Source organism: Pyrus communis, chromosome 10 (assembly GCF_963583255.1).
Source record: "Pyrus communis chromosome 10, drPyrComm1.1, whole genome shotgun sequence".
Classification (NCBI taxonomy): domain Eukaryota; kingdom Viridiplantae; phylum Streptophyta; class Magnoliopsida; order Rosales; family Rosaceae; genus Pyrus; species Pyrus communis.
In genome coordinates this window covers 10,450,236-10,466,147 of record NC_084812.1, presented here as the reverse complement: position 1 = coordinate 10,466,147, position 15,912 = coordinate 10,450,236, and the positions used below count along the sequence as shown (strand labels likewise).

Sequence of the window (15,912 nt, the reverse complement as noted above, 5' to 3'; positions counted from 1 at the left end):
CTTAGGAATGTGATTACTTGAGGCGCAGTCAAAGTCTTAGATTTTAAGGACTCCAAGATTATAGGAAACTTGATGATTCCTTCCTAGATAAGTTTCCGTATTTTGCGGAACAAACATAGTTAATCTCAGCAAAGTCGTTGGACTTCATCTCTGATTAAGGAACTGTATGATAGCGGCATCGCTGCTCCGCTTATTCAGCTCCGCTGCGGAGGCTGTCAAAGTCCAAGACCGAACTTCTAACGTATTTTGATCCGCCTTACTCCGACATTGGAAAATCATGGTCCAACAGAGGCAGTGCGGCGTTTTCTAGTAGCATAGGCCGCCTTGAACGACCGTGACGCTGATGTCCAGCACATTTTCCATCATTTACATCCATATCAAATTTTGGCCTTGTCGCGCAAACTTGTAGCTGTAGACATGCAAAAGCAGCGACTGATCATTGCCCCACATTCCCACAATGGTAGCAATAATCCGGCATATCTTCATATTCTAACCCAATTTCTATTGATTCTCCATTGCAACGTACGCTTGATCAACAACTGCAAAGGTGGGTTGGTCCTTAGATAAATCTACATCAACCAAAACGCCAGCAAAAAGTCCAAATTTCCTTTCGAAAGTGTTATCAGTCTTACGGGCACTCCAATGCCACTGGCCACTTCGAAGAGAGTTCTTGGCTCCCAAAATTCCAAACCAAGATCCCAGAAACGTACCCAAACCAAACATTTGCGTTGATATTCCCTTGGTTCGCTGGGGAAACTTCGGTGACCACCATGGTTGTGGGTTGCAAGTTGTGAAAGTCCCCCAACCTCTGTTTTCCAGAAGAAAAAAAAAAACCACTTGTGGGTTACAAGTTGAATGCAAATTCAATCATTATTCACGACTGAAAAAAAATTGTTTAAACTCAAATTTTCCAGACTATACAAAGAAAGGGATATTGATTCATTTTATCAGTCAGTACCCTTGTGATTAATTATAAACCAGTTATTTGTATATTATAGTATAGGAAGATGACGATGTTAATTAATTAGAAGCATATATATAGATCAGGTTGATCGATCATTATTAGGCGTATTGGTCTTCCATTAATTATTTTTGAAAACTAACTTATCGACACAATTGTAGGATTAAGCAGCTTTCCGAGAAAAGAGATCGATGGTTTACCAACTCTCAACAAATTGTTTTAATACAAAACATGCATGAAACCCTAGCTGTACTATAATGTTTTGAAGACTTTGAAGTCATGGTAACGACTTCTTCATATGTAGCTTCAACCAGCTTGCACGCTTATTTATTTTTATTTATTTAATTTTTTTTATTTATAAAGACATCAAATTGCAATATTTTTGTATAAAGACATCAACTTGCAAGAATAAAAAGAATAATTATGTACTGAGATAATGGTTTCTTGGAAGCTAATAACATATTCAACTGGCCATGACAATGAACCAATTAAATCTTCTGTGTCACAATAACATTGTCTAATAACTAAGTATTAAAGTGATGTTGCTTATATGAAACCTAATCATGTGAGATTACAGTTGCCTTGATTTGTTCACTTTGCAAAGCTTGCCTTAAAGCTCTTGGGTTGGTAAGTTTCCCCATCCATCATAGTTGGTAGCTAAAAACCAAATGTATATAACAAAATGAAAGAACCAGACACTATCTGATAATATTATCAATTTACTCATATTATAATAAATTTATGATCTTTAGATAAACTGAATTTAGAGTTTAACCGTTGATGTCTATTTTTCTTTCTTGAAGGCTACATACATAGAGATTACAAGTTAACTGGGTATACAAGAATCCTTTGTAGTAAGAAGAGAGTAATATTAGGAAAACAAAATTTGTAGATAAAATTTTGGAAACTAAAGAACATGAAAGTTGATTATTGATTTATTACTTAATCGTTGATAAACGTACTCATTCTTATCAATGACAGTAACAATTACAAGGTTAGCTCACACCGGCCAAACATGGTAATAACTAATAACATTAGAAAATTCTCCCTTAGTCAAGAAAATTTTCCTTGTTCTGGGAACTCCGCCTCATGCATGACAGATGGAATACCGAACCAACAAGCATATGACACGTGGCTATATGCTTTTACACATAATTTTTTTTTCTTGCTCTTTTTATTGAAAATTAATTCATTCTTTATTATTTTTATTAAAATTTATTCTGAAACTTCATCTTCTTCGACTTTTATTCATCGTTGAAATTGGCTATTGGCACCTGAACATTCACAGTCTGATTTGAACTCAAACACTCCACCATTTTCTTCACTGTTAATCCCAATTCCGTCGGCTGTGCAATCCCCCAACATCGACACCTTCAGAGCCTCCATCGCCTAATCAACGACGAGATCTTGTCGTCCATCAACTTCCCCACCCTCCTCACCAGCCTAAAACGGACAGCACCGGATCGCCTCGCCCTTCACAGCCTTCATCTTGCTCACATGCTCTCTGTCAAGTCCTCGGTCAAGTTGTCTACCATGCGCAACACCAACAAGGGCTTGAACCCGGCAAAGAAAAAGGATTTTGTATGTTTAGGAGTTGGGCGAATCTGCACTCTACCATGAAAGAAGATGAACAGATTGAGAAATTAATGGAGAAACATTTTTTTTTAACTTTTTGCCACAGATGATTTTATTAATAGACTTATCTCGAACAAAACAAAAACAAGGGCATGAAATTTAATAAAAAAACAGATTTGCCACATGATATTTATTGGGTGGGTACTCCAGCTGTCTCACGCACCGTGTACTAGGAAAAATTTCTCCCATTAGTCAGTCATGCGGTTGACGACAAAACCTAAGTCTTTAATTAAAAGTTAAACCCTCATGAACTTTAATAAAGAGGAATAAAACGAGCAGACGTTAGACATTGACCAAACCATGAATGACTGAATCCAAGTCATCCTAGCCACCTAGGAGCACCTAACATACAGTCAGAAAGGATGAACCGCGCGCCATGGCTGGTATTTATGGAATAACATAAAAATATTGCAACAGGGTTCTTGCTATAAAAAAGCATAAATGAGCTGTTGTAAGCTTCAGAATTTAACCGTTTTTCACAATCATATATAGTTCATATATATTGCAATAATGTCGACTGGTTTGGCAAGGAGAAAGATGGTGACAGTGCTAAGCATCGATGGAGGTGGCATTCGGGGCATAATTCCCGGTACCCTCCTAGCCTTTCTTGAATCCAAGCTTCAGGTACGTATAGAGCACAATATTTACATACGCATATTTATATTAGCATGCAGAACTCAAAGTGCTAATTGGCTAGTAAGTTAATACGGTGCTAATTACTTGTTTCAAGGGACTTGATAACATCATTTCATGATTCATACCACTTACTGCTTGCGCTTCTATATATATTAGTAGCCTTCACTTCTTGTCTTCCATACTTAACATATAATTTAGTGTTATGATTTTTTTTTCATGCAATATAGCAACTGGATGGCCCCAGTGCAAGAATTGCAGATTATTTCGACATAATTGCCGGAACAAGCACCGGCGGCCTTGTCACCACCATGCTTACAGCTCCCAACAAAGACAATCGACCCATGTACGAAGCAAAGGACATCAACAACTTCTACTTAGATCACACTCCTAAGATTTTCCCTCAAAAAAGGTTATCATTTCGAAATTTTATCTCCGTTAATTATAAGACACGTTTACAGTTAAAAGCTCATAAAACAGAGAATTTATGTAAACTACTGGACAAGGATCCGAATTTGGGTGCAAAGAGAGCATACTGCTCTATCCAACTTGGTCAAGCCAAAATCTCCGACTAAAAATATATTAATATTTCTAATTTGTCTGATGTTTGCAGTCGGAATGACTTCATGACATCAATAAGAAGCATGGTTGGTGCGGTGAAGGGGCCAAAATATGATGGGAAGTACCTGCGGGCATTGACGAAAGGGATGCTTGGTGACCTCACTCTCAAACAAACCCTAACCAATGTGGTTATTCCAGCTTTTGATATCAATTACCTTCAGCCTGTGATATTCTCAACCATCGATGTATGATGAAAAATATTTTGTGGCCTCAAACAATACGCCGAAGCCATGATTTTACTCAAATTATTTTGGGATTACATTTTGTTATTTAATTCTACTGTCTTATTATGTGCTAATTATGTATCCTCTTACATTATGGTACAGGCAAAAGAAAAAAGTGAAAAAAATGCTAAGCTTTCGGATATCTGCGTCAGTACCTCTGCTGCTCCCACCTTTCTCCCGGCACATTACTTCGAGGTCAAGGATAACGAGGGAAAAACTCGACCATTTAATCTTGTCGATGGTGGTGTTGCTGCAAACAATCCTGTAAGTATAGTTTAATGTTCTCTTACGAGATAAGTGAACTTATATAGGAACATAGCGTGTCAGACTGTTTGACAAAAGAACGTAGGTACATTTGATTTTGGATCAATTGCAATGAACTATGGAATTAATTATTTCAATGTACACAGACGATGATGGCCATAAGCCATATCAACAGAGAGATGTTGAAGAACAATTCGGAGCCAATGTACGCAACGAGGTTGCAAGTGTTATCGTTGGGCACCGGCTCAGCCAAACATGAAGGGAAGTACGATGCAGCTAGGGCTTCCAGATGGGGTTTGCTCAATTGGATGTTTGACAATGGGAGCACACCTTTGGTAGACATTTTTGGTGATGCAAGTTGTGATATGGTTGACTTTCATGTGTCCACCCTCTTCGACTCCCTTCAGGTCAAGGACAACTATCTACGTATTCAGGTACTATTTGGACCCCGTTCACTAATTATTTTACTGACCACATCTCTAATAGAGGTAGCACATCTAATGTAGTTATCAAAGCGACCAGTAAATTTGGTACAACTAGCATTATGTTAACTTTGTGTTGTGAAAATTATAGGAAGACTCATTGATCGGCGACGAAGCATCGGTTGATATAGCGACTGAGAAGAATCTAAGGAGGCTTGTGGAGATTGGGGAGGCACTATTGAAGAAGCAAGTGTCACGAGTGCAATTCGATACTGGAAGGTATAAGACATCGGAGGGAGAGGGTACCTACGAAGACGCATTAACCATTTTTGCTAAAACACTCTCGGAGGGAAGGAAGCTCAATAAAACAACTCAAAGTCCAATAGAAATAGCAATATCTAATTAATTTTACTTTGAGTAATTCACAATTTGTCATTTTAGGTTTTCGTTCAATTTCAATGTTTACGTCTTTCAATTTTATACAATAACTCAATATTTCATATCAATGTGGTACAACATCTCTTTTCTCTTTAATTCCTCGGTTAACAACTTATGTGGTTATAGCAAGCCCTACAAAATTCGTGCCCCAGAGATTAAACAAAAATTTAAAAATAAATTTCATTATTAAAGAAATAAATTTGAGTTATTTAGTATTACGGTCTAGTAATATTCATCTTTACTTATAAGTAAGAGGTATTAGATTCGATTATCACAAAAAACGAATTTAAATGATATTATTGTTGACCTAATGTTAGCGCATTCGATCTCTTCTTCAACGTCGTGACGAGCAACTCTGCCACCAATTACAATCCAGAAATTTAAATTAAAAAAAAAAACTTTTGTTTGGTGCAATTTTTTCTTAAAATTTATCGATTCGAATCCAACTCTCTTCTACTTCCCAAAAAATGGCGTGTTCCGCCTCTGGCACCGCCACCAACGTCATGCTCGCCATCTTCAAGAAGAAGACGACCCAAATCGACTTCTACTGCTCCCTTTTCAACTACAATATCGCCTTCAACTACTCCGAGCGTGAAGCCCAGAACTTCAAATACCCACATTTGACATCCCCGGAGGCACCTGCACCCTTTAACGTTGTTGTTGCATCTGCCCCCAAACCCGACTCGCTGTTATCTGGCCGATCAAAAACCACCACAGTACAAACACGCGTGACTCCTCTGCTTGAACCGTGGTCGTCTTCAACCTGGAGACCGCCATTCTCTACTGCTCCGTTGTTGTACCTGTTGTTTGCCGTTATTGACCAATGTGCCGACCAGCTGCGGGTCACCCGCATTGAAACCCATAAATCCTACGAAGTCGGCTGATATAATTTCATCTGCTTTTTTTTTTTTCCTTTGTAAGAAGAAATTCTATGGTTTTGAAATCATCATTAAGTGAAGTGACACTATCAAATGATTAGGTGAAAGTTAATTAGATGATTAGGTGAACTGACATTTGTAAATGATATATGGAGGCAGATTCTCTATCCTCTCACTTCCCGTGTTCTCCTCTACCTTTCTGTTTTGTGTGGTCATGGTTAAGCCACGTTAATATTTTATATTGTTTTTTTATAGCGATAATAAGACAAAAATGAATGGTAATATAAAATGTTGACGTGACTTAATCGTAACCACACAAACAGAAGGGCACGGGAAGTGGGAGGGCAGAGAATCTACCTCCAATGATATATCATTAAGGGCAAAAAAGCAGATGAAATTATATACCGTGTCATTCCTGCAGATGTAATTATATCACGTGTCATTCTTGCATATGAAATTAGGATAATGCTATGAGCACTTCCACCCCTAACAAATTAGCTGGACCAAAGTTCATTTTTCATGCCAACCCACCCACCCCACCCCAAAAAAAAAAAAAAAAAAAAAAAAAAAAAATCACTCCATCCCACCTAATATGCTAGCCCAAAATCCGTCTCACCTTCTAGGCTGACCTAGAATGGACTGAGTGAGGAATCGATCCAAATGACGTCACGCTGATGCCAACATGATGTCAACCATGGGCTGAGATTTTTTTTTTGCGTCTGACACATAAGTAACATGTGAGTGTGGGCGCACGTTCTTGACAACAATCAGAGGGTGGGCTCTGCGCTGCAAGCGCACTAATGGGACGCTTACGCTGGACATGGGCCACGTGGTGCGGCGATGGTCGTTGGATTTCTAACTCAACGGCTAGTGACATGGCAAAATTTGGACCGTTCGATTCTCAGATCAACAGTCCAGGTTTTTCGGCAAAAAAACTTTTAAAAAATAAATAAAGAAAATGCCAGAAATCTTACCATTGGCCATGTGTCCAATTTTGGACGGTTGGATTTTAATCTTTTTGAAATCCAACGGTCCAGATTAATTAACTTAATAAAAATTGTTTAAGAATATAGAAAAAATAAAACAAAAATTTATTTATTTATTTCTATAAATACCTAACCATCATCTTCCACCTTATTCAACATTTCAATATTTTCAACACTTTGAACCAAAGCTTTCATATATTTTTGTGTGCAGAAAAATGGCTACTTAGACAATCATCGAAGATGTTACGTTGTGTGAATGCTGAGTTCAAGCTACTCATGATCCAATTACGGGTAATGAGATGTAGTTGCAAGAACTTTGGAGTATAATTAATAATATTTTAATTATTTTATAAATAAAATCCTTTTTTATTATTTTATAAAAAAAATTAATAATATTTTAATACGAATTGATTAGACTCTTGCCCAGCTTATTTTTTAGGAATGAGATGCACTTGACCAATTACTGTTCATTGCAGTCAATTACTATTCATTTGGGTGGAGTAAATGGACTTTGGGCCATCTCATTTTTTAGGGGTGGATTTGCTTTAAGGAGACCAAAGTTTTTAAACCAAACTTGTAAACCAAATGATGTGATTGTTGATGATTGGATTATTACTTAACCGTTGATAACGTGCTTATTTTCTTTTGGTAACACATCATTTGATTTGCATATTTAGTAACGTCTAATGTAAAAGTTTACTAGAATTCATTACTAGAAATTTCTCCTCTGAATTTTAATTGACCAATTTCTAGTAATGAATTGAGATGAGTAAGTAAATTTTATTTGAATTTGGGTCTTGAATTGAAATAGGTGAACCGAGGCAATCATGAGAATCAAATCACAAGGAAGGTTAATTAAATGGCATCACAACTGAACATGTTGTTGAAATAGGTGGACCAGGACAATCACTGCAAATTATTATTAATACTCTTAAGGCTTTAATAAATATAAAAAGCTTAATTTAAAAATAAAAATAATGTTTAAATAAATAAATAAAGCATTGACGTAGTTGGAGGATGGTGGCCGAATGAGAGTGTGAAGGTAGGGCTCATATGGGATCAACAACCGTGCATGGGAGACGAAGGTGGATATCGACGTATGGACGACATATCCATGGAGATAACAATGACGTATCTATGGAGAAACGAAACGGAATTCGATGGCAGATGGGAAACAGTGTTGTGAAGATTTCTTAAGAGAGGTAGGTAGAATGGTTAGTTGCTCGGGGTATTCATGGTGGTTGGGGTGTGGGCTTGGGTCGGTTCGGGAATTGTGGTGCCTGGGTTTAGAGTGGACAGTGGAGCCTCAAGGAGGTATGAGGCGGGAGGCTTTCAATCCTTTTTGTTGTGTTGTTTTTCTAATTTTTTTTTGTTTGATGGAAAAATAAATTCATTCAAAGAGAGAAACCACGATTACAACCGCTACTAGTACAATCGAAGAGAAATGCATTTTTAGCTGTAGTGGGTAAAGTCCTATCCCAAATAAAAGTATCATGAATAGAGTCCTCTACGCTAGTAATGACATCAACAAGAAAATTCGCCTCCTGAAAGACATGAGTCTAAGATATAGAAGAAAATGATCGTGCAAGCAATCTGATGTCCTTGATAATAGTCTTCAATCGCCAAGGCGTTCTGCGCTTGTTTAAAATAGAATCGATAACAAGCTTGGAATCCCCTTCAACACATATATTCTTAAAACCTTTGACTTTTGCAAACTTCAACGTATCACGTAAGGCAAGAGCTTCAGCAACAGATATAGTATTCTCTCTAAGATTGCGCGTCCCAGCAACAATAGAAGACCCATTATGATCTCTGATGACAAAACCTGCAACCGCTTGAGATTCCACCACTGAACCGTCAAAATTAATTTTGAGCCATGGCGCATGAGGGGCTTTCCACTTAATAATCTAAGAACATCTATGAACAACATCAAAATTATGAATTGATCTTGAGCTTTTATTAGTGTTGTAGTACTCACTACCAACTGTAGTAGCCACCATTGGAACTCTAGCAGGGTGGACCTTACAATTTCGAAAAATCAAATTGTTTCTATCATTCCATATTTGCCAACAAATAAGGAGAGCCTTACTAAGATCAGACAATTCCGTCTCATCATTAGCATTCAATTGAGATAACCAATCAATTAAATCCAACCCGACACCAACAGGACTAGGGCTAGAGAATATTTCCAAACTTCTTGAGCATAGATACATCTAACAAAAAGATGTTGTTGATCTTCTTCATCAGTATTACAAAAAGGACAAACAGGATTAGTATTAGGAAAGAACTTATGCAATCTCACTCGTGTTTGGAGTCTCCCACGGAAGAGAAGCCAACAAAACATTTTTATCTTTTGAGGTATTAATAGTTTCCACATTTTATTCAACAAAACAGCTGAAGGTGTACTCTTTGGTGCTCAACTTGCAACCAAGTTGCAGACTTAACAGTGAATTCACCATTAGTAGATGGACCCCAAATAAACTCATATTGTCTTTCATGCAAAGGAAGAGGAATACTGCAAATCTTTCTTACAATATCAATGCCCAAAATACTTATTAATAAGGTCTTTCAACTAAAGTTAGCAATAAAATCACAAACTCTCACATTCCAATAAATATTCACTCTTTGGGATTCAGGTAAGAGATGGAAAAGAAAGAAAAGAAAAACCCAGTTATGGGTCCAGAATTGAATATCTTTGCCATTTCCCACAATCCATCTCATACCCTTTAAAAGAATATCCATAGAATTCAGGACACCTCTCCAAGCCTAAGAATGATGTTGTTTTGCTTTAGTATTAAACAAACTCTCGTTTCTTAAATATTTTTGCTTGACAATTTGAACCCACCAATTATCTTTATCAGTAATAACCTCTAAGCAAGTTTCGCTAAGGAAGCGTTATTAAAATGGTCAGCTCTTCTTATACCAAGACCACCCATAGATTTAGGAGTACAAACATCCTTCCAGGCCACGGGGGCCATTTTAGTTTCCTTACCCCAAAGAAAAATTCTACACTCCTTGTCCAAAGTATCAGCTATTTTATTGGCACACTAAATTAAACACACTGACCAAGTTGACTAAATTAAACACAAGGACCAAAACACAGACCATTTTTCTTATGTCATATCTATGGGTGGAGCCACTAAGGGAGCAGGGTGGTTCCCGTCCCATCTTGACCACTGTAAGAATTTTCTAGAAGTATCAAGCTTGCCGTTGTAGAACCATGAGGAAGAAGATGAGTGATCCTCGTGAAGAAGCTCAGTCGAACGATGTTATGTCTTACATCTTTCTAACAGTTTTGTAACTTGTTTGTTTTGTCTTTATGGTTTAATGAAACTCAGGGATGAAATTTTAAAATTGACTTTAATGTTATTTGTTAAGCAACCTGATCAACTATTATTTGCAATCCTCCTCTTAGCCCTCCTACTTCAGTTAAACGATTCAAATCAAATTTCTTTGTATTTCTTCCTATAATTTCAAAGTTTTTACTAGTTTCCATTCTCTCTACCTCCCACTTAGTTGTATTATTAACTTCTTTTGATTCTCTCTATTAAGTTTAATAGTTATTTTAATTAGTTTTATGAAGATTACTTCGATTTCATATGTTTTGAGTTCAAAATTTTTCTCAATACAATATGAAAGGTCTGCTCTCACAAAGAATTTTGACCCCGCCACTAATTCATATCCATCTCCTAAAATTTCCTAAATTAAAACAAAATATTCAAGAAAAATGGAAATCAAGAAAGACCTAGCTAATGGTTGATGTAATGTTGGAGAACAATTCTAAGTATAAAAGGGCACTCATGTCCAAGAAACACGAGAGATTCTTGTGTACAACTGGCGGTATACAAACTATACGACGATCCGCTTGTTTGTGTTGCCACACGAACACTTGGTCGGGCATTACAAGCACTATGTGCCGCACGGCTTTCATGCAAAACTAATACATTGGACATTTCTTCAGACAATGATCCGGTGACAACAAAGCACAGCTTGGAATGTCATGTTTGAAACGTTGGAATTCCCGCCGAACAAAAACATTCACAGCTTAAACAAGCAGAAGCAACAGATATCACAAACAACAAAACATGGAAAGGTTGTTATAAGCAAACAATGAAGGCAAATGATCAGGCAGGGTTTCCGAACCCCCATAGTGCGAGGAGCGTATGGAGTTGTACGATGAGCAAAGAGCGAAAAGCTACTCCTACAAATCGAAAGAGTGGGATGAAAACGAAGACAAAGTGGGTTCCAAGATGGCGGAACTGATTAAGACCAAAGAGGAGCTCAAGAAAGCTAAAGAGAGCGCCCTGCAGGCGTGGATAGACTCCAGGCCTCTGACTGATGAGCTTGAACTGCTGAAATGCGGCCTTGAAATTGCTGAGAAACGATGTGACACGCCCAGTATCATCTCGGACCTTGAAGCACAGCTTGAGACGACAATCCAGAGCATCAAATCCAAAAAGGAGGAACAACACAAGGCGACGGGGATGGTCAATGAAATAAATCAGGCGTTGGATCAAACGCGTCAAGAGACGGAAAGGTTTAAGTGCGATGCAGATGAAGAATTACAAGCAAGATCAACATTGAAGCAAGCCCTTCATCTGAGGAGACAGACTCTGCGAACACTGCAACTTGGACTTGAAGCTGTACGAATAGAAAAAGAAGCGCTTGGTGCATCGAAAGCAGTAGCACTTAGATACATAAACTGTTCAAAAATGGAGAAAACCACAGTCCGCCTCACTCAGGAAGAGTACCATGCCTTGGCAAAAAGAGCTCAAGATGAAAATTCTCTTTCAGACTGGCGTGTTTTGGTTGCATCAGAACAGAAGCTCGCAACAGAGGCAAGCAGAAACAAAGCTTTGGAAAAATTGAACAGATTACTCTCGGAGAAAATTTCAAGAGAAAGGGAAATTGAAGAAGAAAGTATAAGTGGAGATGGACACAATGGAGATCCAAGAATCAGGACGGGAGGCCAAGTGAACGACAGAGAGAATACGCTCCCTCAAGCTCGGAACAAGGCAATGGCCAAGACAAATCAGAGAAACCGAAGATCTAGAAGCATCAACAATAAAAAGTTATCTGCAAACAACAAACCATCTGTATTGCAAAAAATAAGACAATTTTTTGTAAGAAAGATAAAAGGGCTGTTCGGATGATTTCATAGGAATTCAGAGACTAGCAATCAAGTTTCGAAGAGCAATAAAGTCGTATGTGCTAGTCTAACAAAAGGTGAATGCAGTTGGAACAAAATTTGATTTAAGCTAGAGTATTCTGATTTTCCCTCTAGTCTTCTGCTAGTTGTCTTGGCCTTCCTACAGGGCCTGAAAAACGAGCAAGCTCCGTTAAAAGTCGAGCAAAGATATTAAGCTATTTCAAAATTGGGTTCTTTTTTAGAGCATTTCAAAATGGAGTTTAATCATTACTGTTACAACTACAAAAACTAACAAACGATTAGATCGATAAGATCATGAAAGAAAGTTAATAATCTTTCAGAAGGACATAGGTATCCCATCGGGAATACCACAAACCTTAAGCGTTGCCTACAAGAGTCTGGCCATTTACAATATGACAAATGGGCAAAAGATTGATGGTACCTGATATATCCTAGGGGCCAACTAAGAGTTTTAACAGAATAGCTTTAAACCAGTTGACAGTGCAGAAGGAATCAAAATTTATCCGTACTATGTGCAACCTCTGTGCATAGCATGAACAAACATTCAGCCCCAAAATTGGTTGATAACAAAGCAATACTGATAGAAACAAACTTACCATGTGACTGCTTAATCAGTGAAACATTCTGGAATATGCTTTCTTTTCTTGCTCGGACCTATTAGCAACCTGTGCAAATTTTTTACTTTCAAGTCTTATGGAAAAGGGAAGGAAACAAAGCAAGCATCCATTGTTTGGCAAAAAAATATAGAACACATGAAGCTCACTAACCTTCTTTTTAGCAACCAGAAGTTCTTTCTTAATTCCTCCTGAGCAAAATAAAATCATGAAAGGTCAGGAAGCTATCATTGATTGTATAATGTATAGTTGGTCTAGGAAATCAACTATGAAAGCATAGGGGTTTGATTATTCGCAGCAGCTAGTCGCAAACCAACCACAGTCCAGTTAATGTCCATTGAGGTTCCCACAAAATCTGATTTGCCATTTGGGAAAAAATATGCAACTTTACTTTAACTACAAATCTGAAAGACAATAACATATAAAGCACTTCAAGATTGGCACGGCAATAATGTAACAGCTCTCTGATCTCAGGAAGCCCAACCTTGGCAAACATTACCAATTAAAAGAAAGAATAACCTAGTTCATAAAAGAGCCTATTTTCCAGTATGAAGTTAGGTAAATTATGTAACACCACTGACCATCATTTGGTTCCAAATCCAGTGCCTTCTTGAAGCTTTCAACTGCAGCGTCAATGTCATTGAGTGCCATATAGGTCTGCAGCCAGCAAGATGCACAAAAGTTAGATCATAAACAGCAGCCAGAGGGCATTATGAATTCTTGCCAATTAAAGATTATTACCTGGCCTTGGCGAAACAAAGCCTTCACATTATCTTCCCAATCACGCAATGCAAAGTCTGTGTCCAACAATGCTCCTTCTAGGTCTCCTAATTTCAACCTGCAAGCCTGAACAGAAAACTCACCTATCTATCAATTGGATAAAGGGAAATATCTTTCTCCTGAGTATAATCAAGTTAGTCTTCAGAGAAGTATTAACATTGAAAAGAGCGAGGCCCAACTGCTATGTTCATAGTTGTCTTTTAGGTATCTCTCATCTCACGGACTCTTCACAGAAACTCAGAAGCAACAGTACTTTTCATTTTGTCCAACAGGCTTAATTTAAGTATGATTAAGTTACTGTTATACAATTTCGATGTCAATCACTACCACTGATAAATGTACACTTTCGCCATAACGATAGTTCAGCAAATTGTCATTTACCCTACTTAACTGAAATTGGTTTACTTATCCAGAGTCCCAGACAAGTAATTTTGTTTTCATTTCAAGAGGGTTTCCTATAGAATTTCATTTAAATTCAGGTGCTTTCAAATTTGATAAATGAAAAGTCTTACCGAGCTATTAGTAAGTATCTGGGACTTTGTCTTCCGCAAAGAGGAGCTCGTCTCTGTTTAATCACAAAGATAAAGTCGTAAGATGATCAAAGAAAGTAAGGGACAATCTATAGTGCAAAGCAACTGGCTTACCTTCATCTATTTCTTCCAGCTCCCAGCATATATCCACGTAGCGCAAAGCCTTGCGATACTTTCTAAGGGCCATCTTGTAGTCTTGCTTCTGTATAAAGATTAAAAATCATGCTATTGGTATTAGTGAATGAAATGTATGACATGATTTACCATAGTTGTGATATTAAATTAGATACCTCATTACCTTGAACTGTTCGTTTCCAATGGCCTTAATAGTGTCCACAGCCGTGACCCACCAAGAAATGTCCTCTGGTTTTGTATCAAGATCAGCAGGCCAATCAGGATAAACATCACCATCTTTGAAGAAGTTGCACACCCCATCATCTGCTCCCTCAGGAAGCTGCCCACAATCCGCAATAACGACTTCCTGGATAGGCAAGTCTCCGTCCTTCGTGTTCACATGCTCAACTGAACGAACCACACCCATGCCCTTGATGACCTTCCCAAACGCAACATGCTTTCCATCAAGATGAGAAGTCCGAGTGGTGGTAATGAAAAACTGAGAGCCATTGGTGTCAGGGCCTTTATTAGCCATGGACAACATTCCTTTTCTCTCATGCTTTATATCAAAGTTTTCATCTTCAAACTTCAACCCGTAAATCGACTCTCCCCCACTGCCATTTCCAGCCGAAATGTCTCCACCTTGAATCATAAAGCCTTTGATAACGCGGTGGAAACAAACACCCTGCAACCAAATGGAATGGAATTCTTATTGCTAGTCAACCCCACTGACAAGATTGGACATTCTTGCAAATGCACACAGAAATTAGACAAAAAACCAGCAATTAAACAATGAAAAAACACAAAACCAACAACGTAACGATGAGAAAACGAAAACCCAGAAACAAAAATTGAATCTTTTGAAGAGAGAGACCTTGTAGTGCAGAGGAGCACTGGTGTGGGGGGCAATGCCCAACTCACCAGTGCAGAGAGCTCTGAAATTCTCAGCTGTTTTGGGGACAATGTCATTGTAGAGCTCCACCACTACTCTTCCTTCTAGCTCTCCTCCAATGGATATGTCCAAGTAGCACCTTGGCCTCCCCATTTGTGAATAACCCAGAAGAAACTTAACTTAAATAAAAAACTGGAAAAGGAGAATGAAAATCAAAACCCTAATCCCGCTTTTACAAAATTTGAACTGGTTAGAGCTCGGCGCAAGAGTCGGTGACTCAGTGAGACCAGGTCGCCTTCACAGTCCACAGCCGTCTACACTATGGGTGTGTAATGTCTCTGTCTCGTTGAGTCATCAGTGCCTGGTGCTAATGTGCGCCGGTGCGTGCGGTGCGTTTTGATTTGTCTGTATATGTTTGGAGGTTTTGAGGGCTGCTCGGGACGTGTCGGCAGGTTAAGATGTGGACTGACACTGACTCTGACAACGGGACGGTGTCTTGGTAGACAAGAGAGAAATAGGAGAAAAGATTTGGGTGCAACTCACTGTACAGATCAGATTCTACAGAACTGTCAACTAGTAGTGTGCGTCACGCTGACATGATTAGTTAGTCGGGTGGCAATGGATCGTGTTCGGGTTTAATTGTATTGTGTTTAAGCTTAATCGTTTATATTTGCGTCGTATTTGTGTTAATTCTAGAGTTGAAATCGGTCATATTTTTATTGTTTTTTTTGCTATATGGACGTCACATCA

At 38.2% G+C, this 15,912-nt stretch overlaps 3 protein-coding genes across 5 annotated transcripts; 2 read left to right on the top strand and 1 right to left on the bottom strand.

The window, feature by feature from the left end:
* The first annotated feature begins 3,106 nt into the window (after positions 1–3,106).
* Positions 3,107–5,166, top strand: LOC137747842 (patatin-like protein 3). Its single transcript, XM_068487983.1, has 6 exons — positions 3,107–3,220; positions 3,460–3,641; positions 3,843–4,035; positions 4,177–4,338; positions 4,485–4,772; positions 4,912–5,166. The coding sequence occupies exons 1-6, from the start codon at positions 3,107–3,109 to the stop codon at positions 5,164–5,166; spliced, it is 1,194 nt and encodes a 397-aa protein (XP_068344084.1).
* Positions 5,167–11,225: 6,059 nt separating this feature from the next.
* Positions 11,226–12,215, top strand: LOC137747841 (protein WEAK CHLOROPLAST MOVEMENT UNDER BLUE LIGHT-like 1). Its single transcript, XM_068487982.1, has one exon. It carries the CDS (start codon positions 11,226–11,228, stop codon positions 12,213–12,215), a length of 990 nt encoding a protein of 329 aa, XP_068344083.1.
* LOC137747180 (peptidyl-prolyl cis-trans isomerase CYP40-like) lies at positions 12,142–15,689 on the bottom strand. Of its 3 annotated transcripts, none has more exons than XM_068487227.1 (9): positions 15,145–15,685; positions 14,455–14,955; positions 14,271–14,358; positions 14,139–14,191; positions 13,588–13,692; positions 13,428–13,503; positions 13,000–13,037; positions 12,829–12,897; positions 12,142–12,380 (listed from the first exon to the last, which is right to left on the bottom strand). In XM_068487227.1, exons 1-8 carry the CDS (start codon positions 15,313–15,315, stop codon positions 12,844–12,846), a joined length of 1,086 nt encoding a protein of 361 aa, XP_068343328.1. In that variant the 5' UTR covers positions 15,316–15,685; the 3' UTR covers positions 12,142–12,380; positions 12,829–12,843. The 3 variants fall into 3 exon arrangements, 2 of the variants coding, with proteins under 2 accessions (XP_068343328.1, XP_068343329.1); XM_068487228.1 differs by lacking the exon at positions 12,142–12,380 and adding an exon at positions 12,521–12,753 and having other exon boundaries at positions 15,145–15,686; XR_011069926.1 differs by lacking the exon at positions 14,139–14,191 and having other exon boundaries at positions 15,145–15,689.
* Positions 15,690–15,912: the final 223 nt, after the last annotated feature.